Source organism: Eschrichtius robustus, chromosome 10 (assembly GCF_028021215.1).
Source record: "Eschrichtius robustus isolate mEscRob2 chromosome 10, mEscRob2.pri, whole genome shotgun sequence".
In the NCBI taxonomy this organism is placed as follows: Eukaryota; Metazoa; Chordata; class Mammalia; order Artiodactyla; family Eschrichtiidae; genus Eschrichtius; species Eschrichtius robustus.
In genome coordinates, this window is record NC_090833.1 from 28,225,911 (window position 1) to 28,242,218 (window position 16,308).

The following is a 16,308-nucleotide window of genomic DNA, read 5'->3' on the forward strand; positions in this document are numbered from 1 at the left end:
ATTACTTACGAAACTTATCTAAAATCTAATAGGACCGATTACACTTTAAAAATTGAGTCCTAAAAATGATGTGACTTAATAGGGACAAATGAAAGGTTTTTTTGTTCTGCTTGGTTAGTTGTTATGACTCAAAATTACTAAGAAAACAGAAGCGAAAATGAGGCTTAAACCTCTTTCCCTCCACAAAAATCAATATAGGTAACTTACCTCTAAATACTTCCAACATTTCCCTTAAATTGCAGTTAAAAACCAAAACAACCCACTTTCAATTGAATATTGGAGAATGACTTGAGAGAGGAGTAGAGAGTGAGGATAAAAGAAGTCATGCACTTAGCGCTTCTCTCTTAGCATAGATTCTGCCTTGGCCACTGCTTGTTTTCCTGGCCATCGGCGTTCTCGTGACGGCTGTTCTTCCTTCAGTGTGTGAACCTGAACAAGCTGGAACCAGTGGCAACAGAGGTTCTGCTCATCAACAAGTCCATGGAGCTGCTGGATGAGCGGAAGTTCTGGGCTGGGATCGTGTTCACTGGAATTGCTCCTGGCAGTGTCGAGCTGCCCCATCACGTCAAGTACAAGATCCGGATGGATATCGACAATGTGGAAAGGACGAATAAGATCAAGGATGGGTAAGTCGAATCCCATCGTACCAGCCAGTCTTGGGAAAGTCAAGAGCAGCTAATGTGAGTGGAGGTACCTTATTTTAACTAATAATTTGGTAAAAATTTCCAACAAAGTATAACTCAAATTGGTGGCATGATTTTGGTGTAACTGGCTCATTCATTGTGGAGACAACTATTGCAAAGGTCTTAAAATATCATTATCTTTTGGTTCAGCATTTCCATTCCAGGGAATTAGTCCTGAGAAATTAAATCAACAGGAAAAAAAGACATTAGGTTCTCTGTGCCAGCACTATCCCTTTCTATAAAAGGGAGCAAATAAGCAAGATAAAAGGGAATGGTTAAGTAAATTTTGGCCCATCTACTTGTTGCAATGTTAGGGAGCTAATGGAGGGGGGGGCGGGAAACCCAAACCAACAAGTGGTTTGCTCATTCTGATTATATTTATTTAACAACATGTGTACGTGTCAGCTGAGACCGGAAAGTAAGATACAGAAATAAGAAAAGTGGCTCTGTAATGGTGGTAGGATTGTGGGTGACTGAGGTTTTTTTATTGTATGGTTCTAAGGAATGTTTGATCGCCTGTGGTTTGATTTAAGGTACTGGGACCCCGGTCCTCGGGCTGACCCCTTTGAGGATATGCGGTACGTCTGGGGGGGCTTCGCCTACTTGCAGGATGTGGTGGAGCAGGCGATCATCAGGGTGCTGACGGGCACAGAGAAGAAAACCGGCATCTACATGCAGCAGATGCCTTACCCCTGTTACGTTGACGACATGTGAGTTACCAGTGAGCCACCGCCTTCGCTTAACTGGTTAACACTGTCCCCAGGTGGTGTGTACACACGCACGCGCACACACACACACGTCAAGGGAGGAAACAGAATGATTACATTTATTTTATATGTGTGTTGATACTGGTCAAAAAATTGGTTAAAACAAGATTGCAGCTACTGCCAAAAAAAAAAAAAATTGTTTTTGAAATTCTGTGGCAATTTCAGGAAATAAGATGCCAGATGTAGGTAGCTGACAGTTTGAGCCCGTCACCAGTAATCTTCACTCCTTTCTAGTCCATGGTTACCAGAACTTTTATTTTTTTATACTCTATCCTTTCAGTCAAAATCAGCCCAATCTGCAAGTTTAAAATGTGTCATGACGAGCACGTGCCAGACGCATCCACACATCCTCACGTCCCCCAAACACAGAGGCACAGCGTTCTAGACCTATAAAAGCAGACTTCGTGTCAGTTTTTCTCCTTCCTCTCTATAAGTGGTAAACCACATTTTCAAACAATGCAGATAAAACCGAACAAGGCCTTTTTATCTTAGACATTTTAGATAATCTTTTAGAGCTTAGTCACTGTGCTGCCAGGTCCTCACCGTGGGGACTTTGGAGCCAGTGATTTCTTGTGAGAGAGAGAGAATAGGCAGAGGTGTAGTTATTGCAAGCATCTGAAATATGTCCCGTCTCTTCTGGATTCTGGAAACTCTCTTATTCTCTGTTGTGTGAGGGAGAGTGTGTGAGTGTGTGTGTAGAGATCAGAGTGCAGAAGGAGCAGGGTTCCTCTCCTTGTACTTCTCCCTGCTTTGCATTGAACAACCCATTTCCTTGCAGGGCTCACTCTAGCTTTTCTAGGTCACCTGGATTTATCTTGTTTTTCACCTTCAGAAAGATTAGCCAATATTTTCCAAAGGAAGACTTTTCCAAAGACCCCCTAAGCCAAGATTTACTCTAGAAAGTATGTATTAAGATGGGAACACGATGAGAGGTCAGAGGCATTCAGAGCCTTTGCCTGTTGTCACGTAGCCTGTAAGTGCATAAGTGGTAAAGCTGGGACTTGAACCTTGAGTTTCAGAGTCCAGATTCTGTGTTCCTTTTACTTCACTGCATTTCCTATTCTACTTTGGAAATCTGAAATATTACTGACAAGAGCTGCCTGAAGTGTATTTCTGCACCATCTGTTGTTAACAGTTATGCACGGCAAGCTGATAGTGAGGTGACCTTGAAGATGTTGAACTTTCATGACAGAATGAGTCGGTTTTTTGGTTTTGTTGGTTTTGTTTTAGTACTTTGAACTCACCCCCATTTAGCTTAATGACATCTGAGAGCTATCTGGTTACTAAAGCAAGCCCTCCAAGAAGTTTTCTTTGGCATCACTTTGTTAGTAGTTTCATCACTGCGTTACCCCACTCACGAAGCGTAACTGTCAGGGTGCACGGGTCTGCCCGTCTCGGGCTCAGTGCTGGTGCTTTCTCTTGCATGCAGACCCAGAGGTGTTGGCCCAGGAGCCTGGCTTACACTCACCTTTACTCCTCCCCCCCGCCCTTCCAGCTTCCTGCGGGTCATGAGCCGGTCAATGCCCCTCTTCATGACGTTGGCCTGGATTTACTCTGTGGCTGTGATCATCAAGGGCATCGTGTACGAGAAGGAGGCGCGGCTGAAGGAGACCATGCGCATCATGGGCCTGGACAACAGCATCCTCTGGTTCAGCTGGTTCATCAGCAGCCTCATCCCCCTGCTCGTGAGCGCCGGCCTGCTGGTGGTCATCCTGAAAGTAAGGCTGCCTCACCGGCCCCTCCCTGCCCCCCGTGGGCTCTGTGAGCAGAAGAAAGGCACGGATTCTTTGGAAGGGAAGGGGTCATATGTGCTGTTTCCTGCAATTCCCTCATTTTGTAGTTGGGGAAAGGGAGACCGAGAGAAGGGCAGCAACTTGTCCAGAGTCAACTCAGCTGGTTAGCAGCTAAGCAGGACTGAACCTAGGGGTCTTGTGTCCCAGGTGAGCACAAGCTTAACTACGCCATGCTGTTTGGCAATGGTTCGTGGCAGCATCTGAGAGTTACTCATTTTCCTAGGTGTAGTGGGTGGTAATTCTGCCAGAATTTCTAAAAACCATACTCAGAAGCATAGATATTGTTGCACGTTAGGATTTTCTGGAAGCAGAGGCCGAGACAGAGTTTGGGTATGGGTATTTCTTAGGGATCCACACCTCTAGAAGGGATGGGGAGGATACAGGATTTAGCAGAGGGAGAAGTTGAACTGTGACGCACGGCCAACTCGCCGGGCACTCTTGCCGCGGAGCTGAAATGTCCAGCCCTTTAGGTTACCCCAAGGCCTCCCTCCCTGACACCACATAGATCCAGGCCCTTCAATTAGTCATTGGAAGGGTGTGCCCCAGGGCTGGACAGCTGTCTGCAGCTGGGACAAACCTAGAGGGGTTGACACCTGAGGCTGTCTGCTGACAGCCAGGCAACAAGTCCTTCCTTGAATGGGACTCTGTACAGTGCAGTTCTGTGTCCACCCCTTACATTAATAGGTTTATATGCCATTTTTTTCACAATCATTTCATTTAAGGATGCATTGTTTAAAAATAAATGTTTTTAAAAGCAGAGGGGTACAAAGGGAAAGGAAGTAACATTTAATTTAATACCAGCTACTATTCATTACAAATGAGCACTTACTGATTGCAAGCGCTGTTTAAAGCACATACGTACGTGTACTGTCTTGTGATATCCTCACTAAATAACCCATTTAACATACAAGGAAATGAGGCCAAGGAAGGTTAAGGACTTCACTGAGGTCACCCGACACTGTGGCAGAGCAGTTCTTGCTAAAGTCAAGCCCCCCTCATGCTCTGATGTCTGACTGCCAGGGTTGAGCTATGTGGCCAGGGTGGAGGTCCTGTGGCTGGTGGGTGAGAGCCACTCTGTGACAGCTGAGCGCTGGTGGGTCCTGCTGAAATAGAACCAACTGCTGAAGAGAAACTTGAAAAGTCCACAGAGTTTGGATGATCGTGGGGATCCAGAATCCATAGCAGGTGCTCATGGGGGATGTTAAGATGGCCTGAGCATTTTCCTTGGCTTTCAGAAGGAGAAGCCATGTGGGATGCTGTCTCCCACAATTCTTTCTTGGTGCCAAGAGTCATGGTCCTTAGAGAAGAAGGAGAATCCAGGTGATATTATTTCTTGGAGAAACAAAGAACAAAATTGTCTGTTGAGATGAACCTTGGTGAATATCAAGCCTGGACTTTGTTTTGTTTCTGGCTCTACCATGACTTTGATGTGTGGTCTTGGGCTAGTCATTTCCCTTCAGTAGATTTCAGTTCACTCATCAGAAAAATGAACAGCAGTGTTCCTCAGTATTGTCTTTAAGATGAGCAGGAATAAGCCCTGGCTGCTTCCCATAGATCATTGCTTATTGACAGTCTTATTGGGTCTCTTCCTTCCCAGTTAGGAAACCTGCTGCCCTACAGCGACCCCAGTGTGGTGTTTGTCTTTCTGTCCGTGTTCGCCGTGGTGACCATCCTGCAGTGCTTTCTGATCAGCACGCTCTTCTCCAGAGCCAACCTGGCGGCAGCCTGTGGAGGCATCATTTACTTCATGCTGTACCTGCCCTACGTCCTGTGCGTGGCGTGGCAAGACTACGTGGGCTTCACACTCAAGATCTTTGCGGTGAGTAACTCTGGCCCTTCTGCGGTAGCTGCAGTCACAGCCACACCTGGTATTTCACTTCTGCTTTATAGTCCAAGCTGAGAACAGAAGATAAGAGATTCTCTTTCCAACAGGACTTGAACCTCAGTTCTAGATTCTATGCTCCTCGAAGGCAGGGACTGTGTCTTATTCAATTGTTTATTTTTAGTCCTCTGAGTGAACACTGGTTGAATTGAATCAAATGGTATTTTTCAGGGAGCCAGACTTGCGCTGCATGCGGTAAATGGCACTGGGGAATGCCTTTAGACAATAGAGGCCAGCTCTACCTTTTGTCTCCCAGCTCTGTTGGCCATGTTAAGCTCACCACAAAGTCACAGCACAGATAGAACAGAAAGCTCTTAAGGTCAGAGATGGCTCCTTCTGGACTCTTGTCTCCCTTGTGTCCAGTGTGGGGTTTCGCTTGAGTAATATTTTCTGAACTTCAAGACTGAGGGGCAGGTGCTCCATGTCCCTGCAAATCCCTGACTTCACTCCCCTCCCTTGTACAGAGGAGGAGAGGCCTTTGAGGGTGTGCAAGTCCCTATAAGACTGAGTTGTCCTGAGTTTTTTGCAGGATGCTCCAGATGCCCCTGTCTGGACCCGTTAGACATCAGCAGCCCCAGACAGGCTCCTATGACACTGAGCCATCACTGACCGAGCAGGGAGCTTGAGAGGACCTGGATAAATGGGGTGTGTGTGTGTGTGTGTGTGTGTGTGTGTGTGTGTGTAAGGTACAGGATTGCTGAGCCCTTGAGGCATCTTTGGAAGCATACAGTTATAAAAGTTTTACATTCCCTCATACATGCATTTCTGAAATGTGTGAGTATAATGAGTGCTTATAAATAGAATCACTTTATATGCTGCCAGGGAGCCCACTCCCCTAAAGGGACTCTGTAGATAAATATTTCCATATCTTGCAATTGATCCATTTGGCAAATTCACCTTTCTCCAGGTGACATTTACATTAGCAGTGATAGGAAAATGAGAAACAAGGAGATGGATGAGTGACTTCTGCATCTTTCTCACAGAGCCTGCTGTCTCCTGTGGCTTTTGGGTTTGGCTGTGAGTACTTTGCCCTTTTTGAGGAGCAGGGCATTGGGGTGCAATGGGACAACCTTTTTGAGAGCCCTGTGGAGGAAGATGGCCTCAACCTCACCACCTCGGTCTCCATGATGCTGTTTGACGCCTTCCTCTACGGGGTGATGACCTGGTACATCGAGGCTGTGTTTCCAGGTACACTGAGCTTCCACACTGCTTTAGACATCAGCCAGAGAAATGAAGTTTCTAGTTGCAGTGCTTTCCTTCCTTTGTGCTGGAATTTCTGCAGGGCCTGGGTCTCCTTGGAAAGTGGTTAGGGCTTTAGACCTATGGCAAACAAATAGTCTCCAAGGAGAAGCAGCTGACGCTAAAAGTACAGCTCTTAGTACTGACATAGCTCTTGTTTCTTGAGCACTGTGTGCCAGGCACTGTGCAAAGTGTTTTACATACTTTGGTTCATTTAATCCTTGTAAGACTACTCTGAGGGAGTTACTGCCCTAACCAGTTTTTGCCAATGAGAGAACTATGACCCGAAGAAGTTAAATAACTTGCCTGTGGCCACAAAGCTGGTAAGAGTAGGTGCTTGGAGGTGAACCCAGGTGGGTCACACTGGGTCAGCTAGCCCAGGAGAGTCCTCCCAATGCTGACCCAGGTCTCTAATTCTGTATCCCCTAAATTACCACCAGCAAAGGTTCTGTTTCCCGAGTACAGCTTGTGAATAATAAGATACATTGGCTCTCAACCCTTGCCTGTGCTTTAATCGAATTAGTATTCATAAAAATTCATTTTTATACTTCCCTTAATAAATCTCCTTGACCAAGACCTGCCTTGGATACATTTTCATAGAAGATCAAATTCTGAGAGAGTGAGGTTTAACCGTTTCTGGTTCACCTACTGATTTTTCTCTAAAAGAGTGTATGTGAAATGTTTTTTACATACCCTACCTGAACTTCCCACATTGGATATGCAATTTTGTATCATACAGATCTGGATTCAAATTCTGAATCCTCCACTTTACTGGCTGAGAGATCTTGAGTAGGCTACTTACCCCTCAGTTTCCTCATCTCTAAAGTGGGGATGATACCTGCCTCGTGGGGTTGCTGGAAAGATTCAGAGAAGTGCAGGATGTTTGTCATACACAGGAGATCTCAGCAAATGTTAGTCCCTCTCCTCCCCCACCTCCATTCCATTTTGTCCTGTCTTCAAAGGCTGTGTCAAGGAGAGAGTCAGGGAGGCTGTGTCTGGCTGGGACACCTCGGGGATGCTGGGGCGTTGCTGAGCTTTGCTCACACCTGTGCTTTGCTTTCAGGCCAATATGGAATCCCCAGGCCCTGGTATTTCCCTTGTACTAAGTCCTACTGGTTTGGCGAGGAAAGCAATGAGAAGAGCCACCCTGGTTCCATCCAGAAGGGAACGTCAGAAAGTAAGTTCTGCTGACCTGCCCTCACCTTAACTGCAGTGCTGGCTCCTATTGGCTGTCGGGGGCAAAGGGCGGCTCTCGGCCTGAAGAGCCTAAAACCACCTAAGGGGCGGAGAAATCCCCTGAAGTGACCCTTTCCAAATTCTCCCATGCATTTGTGTCCAGTGCTGTTGACTTATCGGGGAGTCACTATCTGGGTTTCTAAGGGACATTTCCTTTGTTCTCTTGGCTTCTAAATAAAGTGGCTCTTGATCTCTACCTTCACCTCCGCCCACCCCATCCCCCCAAACACATATACACATACTTTTCATGCTATCCTGACAGCTAGAAAGAAGAGGTAAAGACAGCCGTGGTTATGGAGCCATAACCTCGCTGCCTGCCTTGTCCTGATGACAGACGCATGAGCCCGTGCAGGCTGACACCAAAGTGGCTGCCACAGGGCTCGTTCTGTGCTTCTCAGTGTTCTCACCCTGCATCACCCAGAGCGCACATCCTCTCCTGGCTTCTGACTGTAGGTAGTGGTGCCCACAGTTCAGCAAAGGCTCTGCCTTCTGGGCTCTTCTGCTCAAGTTCTTGGAGGGGAACTCTTTGTGTTCGGTACAGCTTCCTAAGTCGTTCATAAGTCGCTCCCCTGCTGATCTCTTCTGCGCCCTTCCCCCAGTCGCCAGTGGTGAGGTGTGGCGTTCCTTAGCATGGCTCACGAGTTTCCTTACCACCCGCCCTTGCCCGCTGTTCCAGCGGCTTCTCCTGCTGTTCCTTCTCTTCTTCCGCAGCCTCCCCTCTGCACCTTTATCACTGTATTCCCATCACCAACACTAGTGCCCAGATAGGCCCTACATAAATATTTGTTGCCTGTCTGCCTGAGAAACCAGAAATAGCTGTGGAGAGAGGACACTTGTAAAAGTGCAAGCACAGCCCCCTGCGTCTTGACGCTCCACTCGTCAGTGTCTTCTGTGGGCTCATTTCCATCCTGTGTCTTCTCACAGTCTGCATGGAGGAGGAACCCACCCACCTGAAGCTGGGCGTGTCCATTCAGAACCTGATGAAGGTTTACCGAGATGGCATGAAGGTGGCAGTTGATGGCCTGGCCTTGAATTTCTACGAGGGCCAGATCACCTCCTTCCTGGGCCACAATGGAGCTGGGAAGACCACCACCATGTAAGAAGAGGGTGTGGCTTTCTCAGAATCAGCCACAGGAAGGTTCTGTCCTACAGTTAGAAATTCATACCTAAGAACATTGCCTTGGTTACCGGGCCGAGGGCAGAGCATATGAGGAATTGATGAATGTAAAAATATTGTCTAATCACAAGAGTGCTTTCCAAATGCTGGTTTTTCTCTAGATATTATTTCTTCAGGTTAAAATAGGCTGGGGGCCCTTTGATGACCTTTCCCCTTCGGTTCTCAGAATTCTGCAGTGTTTTTGGAACCTGAGACTGTGACAAGTCTGAGAAAGGGTCTCCTTTGGAGTTGGTTTGGTCAGAACTGTGAGGCAAGAATGTGGAAAGAAAGATTGGCTATACTGGTGGGAGGAAGTAATTTCCAGGAACTCTGTCTCTAAGCAGATGTGAGAAACAGCTGGGCAGCTGGCTGGCTGTATGATTGCCTTCTCTGGGACCTATAAGGACCTTAGAATGGACAGCTTCAGAAGGGAGCACAGGCCATAAATACACCAGAGTTACCTCAGTGGCTTTCAGTGTAGTCCATCAACCATTGCCGAGGGCATTTTGGTGGGGGAGGGGTAATCTCTTCCTCCTGTTTTTCTTTTATATATTTTTAACATGCAAAATCAATATATTATGAACATTGCAGAAACTCTTTAAAAGGTGCACAGAAATCCTAACTGCCAAACACACAAATTACTTTTATCTTTGAATCATTTGTTCTGCTTTGTCCCTTTTACTTGGACATGATTTTAAGCATAAAAGGAATATATGCTTTGAAGTGTACTTCCCGTTGTAAATTGGAATCTTCGTTTAAAAAATGCTTGCGCTGAAACTGCCATTTCCAGCACATAGGCCCACTCCTAGCTGTTCCCTGAAGCAGAGACTCCTTCGCTGTGTCGGGGTCTGTTGGAGTCCATTAGAAAGGAAAGGCGCTGCAGGGTCACTGCCTCTGCCGTCTGCCCAGACCCTGCAGCCTGGAGTGGAGCTTCAGGGCAGGAGGGCCAATGCTGACTCCTGTACTTTAACGTTTTTGTCCTTAGGTCAATCCTGACTGGGTTGTTCCCTCCCACCTCGGGCACTGCCTACATCCTGGGGAAAGACATTCGCTCCGAGATGAACACCATCCGGCAGAACCTGGGGGTCTGTCCCCAGCATAACGTGCTGTTTGACATGTGAGTACCAGCACACCCTCTTTGCAGGTGTGTCATGAGTCACGGGTAGAGTGGGACTTAAGCATTTTACCACCTTTGGGGGTAGCAGGCCTCGCCTTCCTGGATGTGTTGAGACCAGGTCGTCCTTCGACGTTGGAAAAGTAAGAGAATTGTGGGGTGGGGGATGTTACATCCGTCCAGCTGGTAGATGGAGGCCTGGGAAACGGTGTTGTCCATTCCTGTCCTTCTGGAGTGAGGACATATCTCTCCCCGCACACACTCCCTGAGACCACCACAGCTCTCACCTGGCAGTACCTCAGGGACCTTGATACATGGGTCCCGTGTTTCCTGCTCAGAACTTTTGCTCCCGTTCAGCCTGCCCATCACCAAGCAGGGAGCCGCCATAGTGAGCAGAGAGAGACCTGAGCTCTGTGACCTTGGCGAGGGCATCCCCCTTCTGGGCCCCGGTTTCCTCTCATCTACAGTGAGCAGCACGGGCTTGTGTCCTCCACAGGGTCCCCCCTTCTCTCAGGGCTGAAGTCCTTCGAGGTTCAGGAGGGCTGCTCCAGGCTAAGGCCGAGGCAGCTCCTTGGTTGATGGGGCCTTGGGGAGGGCCCTTTGAGGATCTGCCACTGCCTGATGCGCGGGGGCCAGGCCAGCGGGGAATCGGGTGGAGGTGACCTGTCGCCTTGCTGCTTTGGCTTCTTAGGTAGCTCATGTGACTGCTCACTGCTGTTCTACCTTGAATCCTTCCTGGAGATTATTTTTCAGAAATTGATAAAGTTAAAAAAAAAAAGTGGGGAAAGAAAAATGTGCCTGTCGTGTTCTGGGTGAGGAGGCACTGTGTTCTGTGCGTCCTGGGGGCCCGGAGCCGACCTGCCTCTCTGTCCCCAGGCTGACTGTTGAAGAGCACATCTGGTTTTACGCCCGCCTGAAAGGGCTCTCGGAGAAGCACGTGAAAGCCGAGATGGAGCAGATGGCCCTGGATGTTGGTTTGCCGCCAAGCAAACTGAAAAGCAAAACAAGTCAGCTGTCAGGTGAGGCCCAGAGCTGCCTTCCTCCTCCAACGCACCCCGCCGCCCCCGACTACACACACACAGGAAATACAGCTGCTGCCGTGTCCCCGGCTTCCCGGGGGAGTGGGAGGGTCAGAAACGTGTTAGGGCTTGTCCCCAGGAGGGCATCTCCATCCCTCCTTCACCACCTCTGCTGTCACTCACTGGGGCTGGCCCTGGATCCTGTCTCCTCTCTCCCATAGGTGGAATGCAGAGAAAGCTGTCTGTGGCCTTGGCCTTTGTCGGGGGATCCAAGGTTGTCATTCTGGATGAGCCCACAGCCGGCGTGGACCCTTACTCCCGCAGGGGAATATGGGAGCTGCTGCTGAAATATCGACAAGGTAACTGATGTGTATTTACTCTGCCTTCTGGGCTGGCAGGGGGAGGGAGGGAGGAAAGGAGCGAGAGAGGGAGGGAGGGCCTCTGGAAGAGTATCTTGTGGCTGTTTCTGCTAGAGCAACAGAATTGCTTTCAAGGAAAACGTGGAGCTGAGCTCTGACCTCAGCCCTGGTGTGTAAGTGGGAGGCCTGGTTTCCAAGACCCCCTGCAAGTTTACACTTCATTCCCTAGGGGCCTGCAAGGAGAAGAGAAATGGGGATAAAGGGCATCCTCTATGGGCCCCCAGGGCTCCCTCCAGCCTAGAACTCTCACATGTGTAGTATAATTATGGTCTCCTACAGACTGAGATTCCCAAGAGCCGAGGCCATGTTGTCCTTCATCTCTGTCCCCACGTGGTGCACTAAACTTGTGTGCTGACAGAGTGGATGAATACATGAATGGATGGGAGAGGTGCAGTGAGCTTAGAGGGGTAGAAGGTACACAAGGTGGTACAGTATGAGGGGCACGGGTTTGGAGTCAGCTCAAGCTGGCCCGTGACCTTGGAAAAGGCATTTAACTTGCCTCAGCTTCTTTATCTATAATGGTGGGAGTGCCCACCTTACAGAGGATTAAGTTAAATGAGAATGCACCTAGACCACGTAGCACACTGCTGGCATGTAGCAAGTTCCCAAATAAACATTCCCGTCCTTCATTCTATGAGGATGCAGCAGCCGTCCTCACAGCATTGCCATCCTGGGGGTCATGAGCACACAGGCCTCGGGGTCTTTCTCCCAGGCTTTCCCCTGCTCGTATTTCTGTAGTTGTGGCCACTGCGATCAGTGAGGACAGCAGGCCTCACCTGTGCCTCGCCCTCGTGTTTGTTCCCGGCAGGCCGCACCATTATTCTGTCCACACACCACATGGATGAAGCGGACATCCTGGGGGACAGGATTGCCATCATTTCCCATGGGAAGCTGTGCTGCGTGGGCTCCTCCCTGTTCCTGAAGAACCAGCTGGGGACAGGTTACTACCTGACCCTGGTCAAGAAGGACGTGGAGTCCTCCCTCAGCTCGTGCAGAAATAGCAGTAGCACTGTGTCGTACCTGAAAAAGGTGAGTTGCAGTCTCAGTGCTGGGCTGGTGCCGGGTCCGGGGAGTCAGGACTCATTGGCTGTGAGTGGCTTGTCCACATCTGCCCCACTCTGCCACCTTGAGGCCACCATCTCCCTGCTCTGTGTCCCTTTGGAGTCACGTTGTACCTCCTACATGGAAATCTCTGGAGACTTCTGTTCCCAAGGTGCTAGCTCTGTTGAATCCCCTTTCCTTTTTCGTATGGAGACACAATGAGTGATGGAGAAGACCCTTAGAGGACTTAATTTTGTTGAAGAAGAAAGACTTACCAAGAGTTAAGATCCTTAGCTGAAGAATGCCCTGCTGTGCCTGCTCGTTACCTTTAAATCTTATTGACCTTAACTTTTAAACTACAAAATAGCACATATATATTGAGCACCGATTTCATGCCAGACGCTCAATCTGGCAGACTCTGGCCATAAAAGAAAATCAGGATAATAGTTGTAACATTGTTATCATTTGCAAACTTTTTTTTTTTATCTATCATCTCAAAGTACAGAGCAACCCTGGGAAGAAGGTATTGCAATTATTATCCCAGTTGAGAGAAGTGAGGCTTGTAGGGATTTAGTTTATTCAGGGTCACCCAGCACGTGAATAACAGAGGTGGGACCAGAACCCAATAACCGGGTACATTTTCCCCTGTACTGCAGTACATGCCTGAGGTTTATCTGTGTGTTCAAACACTGGCGCCCAAAACACTTACATCCCAACCTTGACCTCCTGTCCACTTATTTACCTTTTAACTAGTGTCTCGTGGGTCAAAGTGCGGTCTGAGACAAGCAGCATCAGTCACTTGGGAGCTTGTTAGAAATGCAGAAACCTGGGCCCAACTCAGACTTACTAAATTAGAATCTGCGTTTTAACAAGGTCCTCTGGTGAGGAAACACAAATTAAAGCTTGAGAAGCACTGAGCTAGATAACCAGGCAGGTAAACCCCATGCCCAAGACGGTCGATGAGGGCCTGGTTACAGCACTCGCTGGCAGGCCGCAGCTCTGCTTTTGCGAGCTCTGCTTCCCGTGCACACAGCCCAGGTGTCAGATCAGACAGTGGCCTCAGAAGCCAAGGCAGCCCAGCTGCGTGCCTCCCAGGAGGAGCTCTTTGCTCCGGTTCTCACACGATAGAGCTTCTCGGAAGCCCCCAGGTGAAGCTGGTGGGGCTGCACCTTGCTCGGTCCCTGACCCATTCTTACCTCCTTCTTTGCCATCAGGAGGACAGTGTTTCTCAGAGCAGTTCTGATGCTGGCCTGGGCAGCGACCATGAGAGTGACACGCTGACCGTCGGTAAGGACTCTGGGGTTTCTTATTCAGGTGGTGCCTGAGCTTCCCCCAGCTGGGCAGAGTGGAGGCAGAGGAGGAGAGGTGCAGAGGCTGGTGGCGCTGACTCAAGGTTTGCTGCTGGGCTGGGGCTGGGCGGCTGCGGGAGAGGGTGCAGCTTGGTGGCGGATCGGCCTGACGCTTGCCGGGGAGCCTGGGGCTTGGTCTGGGAGCTGGCAGGGCAGTGTCCCAGAGCGCTGAGATGATTGGGGGTGGGGGGATCCCTTAGGGGAGTGGGTCTGGCTGCACACTGGACACTGGAGACCAGGGATGAGGAGCTGAGTAGCCAAGCTGATGGTGGAGGGATTGGGGTTCAGTGCCTAGGGAGGGTGAGTGCCCAGGAGAGGAGCAGCCCGCTGGATTTCCCTCAGGAGGTGTGTGTAGGAGGCCAGTGTCACCAATAACAGAAATGGAACAGAAGGCTTTACCCTGGCCCTGTCTTCCCCATCCTAACAGCTGGCTGTTCCCAGGAAGCCTCTGGCTCTCCTTCCATGCCCTGTTTGATTAACCCTCTATTGAGGTAAATAGAAGGAGCCTCCTTTAAAAGGTTAGAGAAAGGTGAAGAATCTTTTACAGTTCCTTTAGTCAAGCTTTCCGTTGAAGAATCCTAGCACTTAGGCAATAGACACCAGGCTTTCAACCTCAGAAGGCCATCCAGCCACCCACCATGCACTGAGGACCTACACTGTGCCTGGCTCTGGTGATACAAAGGTGAATAAGACCCAGCCTCCGCCCCCAGGAACTCTCAGGCCAGAGGTGAACACATGGAATGACTTCAGTGTCTGGGCCATGTGTGCTGTGTGGGCAGGCGGGCTCCTGAGGAGTAGGCAAGGGAGAAGGCGGAGAGCGGCTGGCCCCTAATGGGGGGCCTCGGAGTTGGCTGATCCGTGTCTGTTCTTTGGTCCCTACAGATGTCTCCGCAATCTCCAACCTCATCAGGAAGCATGTGGCCGAGGCCCGGCTGGTGGAAGACATTGGGCATGAGCTGACCTACGTGCTGCCCTATGAAGCCGCCAAAGAGGGGGCCTTTGTGGAACTCTTCCATGAGATTGATGACCGGCTCTCAGACCTGGGCATCTCCAGTTATGGAATTTCAGAGACTACCCTGGAAGAAGTAAGTTCGGTGGCTGGCTGTCAGAATGTAGCAGGGCCAACGATCCCGGGGCCAGACAGGCAGCCTGCATGCCCACTGGGAATAGGATCACCATGGACCTAGGCACTGAGTGCTTAGGTCGTTGGCATCTGGGTTGTGTTGGTTCCAGTTAGCCCTTTAAGGTTGTAGTGGGAGATGTAGGAAAGAAGTATTAGGATTGCTCCCCGGTATGACTGTGTCATGACCATGCATTGGAAATGGCCAACATTTATGGAAAATCTACTCGTGCCATGTGCTAACCTTGGTGTGTTTTGTTTTTTTCAATCATTATAACTTCATTTAATCCTCATAACAAGATGAGAAAGTTGACATTCAGGGATGCCAAGCAAGGATTCAGAATCAGGGGTTTTGAGCTTCAAAGCTCATACTCCATTACTGTGTAAGCAGTGCCTCTCTTGAGAGAGACCTCAAGGGCTGGAAGGGGTATAAAATTGTCTGGCCCAGTAGTCTCCAGGTTTGACTGTGCAGCAGAATCATCTGAGAATATTATTGACAATAAAAATTCCAAGGCTCACGCATAGCACAGGGAGATCAGCTCGGTGCTTTGTGACCATCTAGAGGGGTGGGATAGGGAGGGTGGGAGGGAGGGAGATGCAAGAGGGAAGAGATATGGGGATATATGTATATGTATAACTGATTCACTTTGTCATAAAGCAGAAACTAACACACCATTGTAAAGCAATTATACTTCAATAAAGATGTTTAAAAAAAAAAAAAAAATCCAAGGCTCAGCTCCAGGGTCTTTGAATCAGAATTTCTGGAGCTAAGGCCTTGATGTCTGTGCTTTTATTGCATGCTTCCTGGACAGCGTCTGGGCAGATCAGAGTTTGGGAATCACTGGTCTAGTTCAGATTGTTTTCTGATGTTGGAATCCCTGCCGTAACATTTCTAGTGATGGGAACCCCTCCTCTCTTGATCATCCTGTCTCGGATAACTTATCATGGTGCTAGCCTACTCAAAAATTTGGGGCCATAGACTTGGAAGAAGCCACTTGTCTCATTCCCTGTAGGTTCAGAACAAATTCCTCCTTCCGCAGTGTCCTCATGTCATAGCTTTAATTTGAAATGACTGTCTGGATTGATAGCTCTCACCACTGGAGAAATGTTCTCTGGTAAAAACGGCTTCTCTCCCAAGTGACTCTGACAAAGTGTTATCAATAAATGAGTCTTCTACGTTTTGTCTTTAGGGGCTAGCATACCATTCAGTCACGTAATAATCATGGCAGTTGCTCTCACAATGTGGTGCTATGACACTCTCACTCACTCTTATTTTTCAGATATTTCTCAAAGTGGCTGAAGAGAGTGGGGTGGATGCTGAGACCTCAGGTAACCCTCCAGGGGGGCTGCACATTCTCTGGGCTGTGCCCCCTGTAGGCTGTCTTAGCTCACCAGGCTTGTGCCTTTCCCTTCAAATTGTTTTATGACATTCTTACTTTTAGTGTATAGATTTGTTACAGATTCAGAGTTTGTTTTGTTACAAATAAAAT

At 48.9% G+C, this 16,308-nt stretch overlaps 1 protein-coding gene across 5 annotated transcripts in view; it reads left to right on the top strand.

Moving 5' to 3' along the window:
- The window catches only part of ABCA1 (ATP binding cassette subfamily A member 1), a 181,829-nt gene that overhangs the window by 134,393 nt on the left and 31,128 nt on the right, over positions 1–16,308 (top strand). For all 5 annotated transcript variants that reach the window (XM_068553820.1, XM_068553818.1, XM_068553821.1 and 2 more), the window contains 14 exons: positions 421–626; positions 1,217–1,393; positions 2,946–3,168; positions 4,841–5,062; positions 6,109–6,313; positions 7,428–7,541; positions 8,525–8,696; positions 9,742–9,873; positions 10,747–10,889; positions 11,111–11,248; positions 12,117–12,337; positions 13,564–13,636; positions 14,581–14,783; positions 16,099–16,147. In XM_068553820.1, the coding sequence (XP_068409921.1) occupies positions 421–626; positions 1,217–1,393; positions 2,946–3,168; positions 4,841–5,062; positions 6,109–6,313; positions 7,428–7,541; positions 8,525–8,696; positions 9,742–9,873; positions 10,747–10,889; positions 11,111–11,248; positions 12,117–12,337; positions 13,564–13,636; positions 14,581–14,783; positions 16,099–16,147 (2,278 nt within the window). The remainder of the gene's footprint in view (positions 1–420; positions 627–1,216; positions 1,394–2,945; positions 3,169–4,840; positions 5,063–6,108; positions 6,314–7,427; positions 7,542–8,524; positions 8,697–9,741; positions 9,874–10,746; positions 10,890–11,110; positions 11,249–12,116; positions 12,338–13,563; positions 13,637–14,580; positions 14,784–16,098; positions 16,148–16,308) is intronic.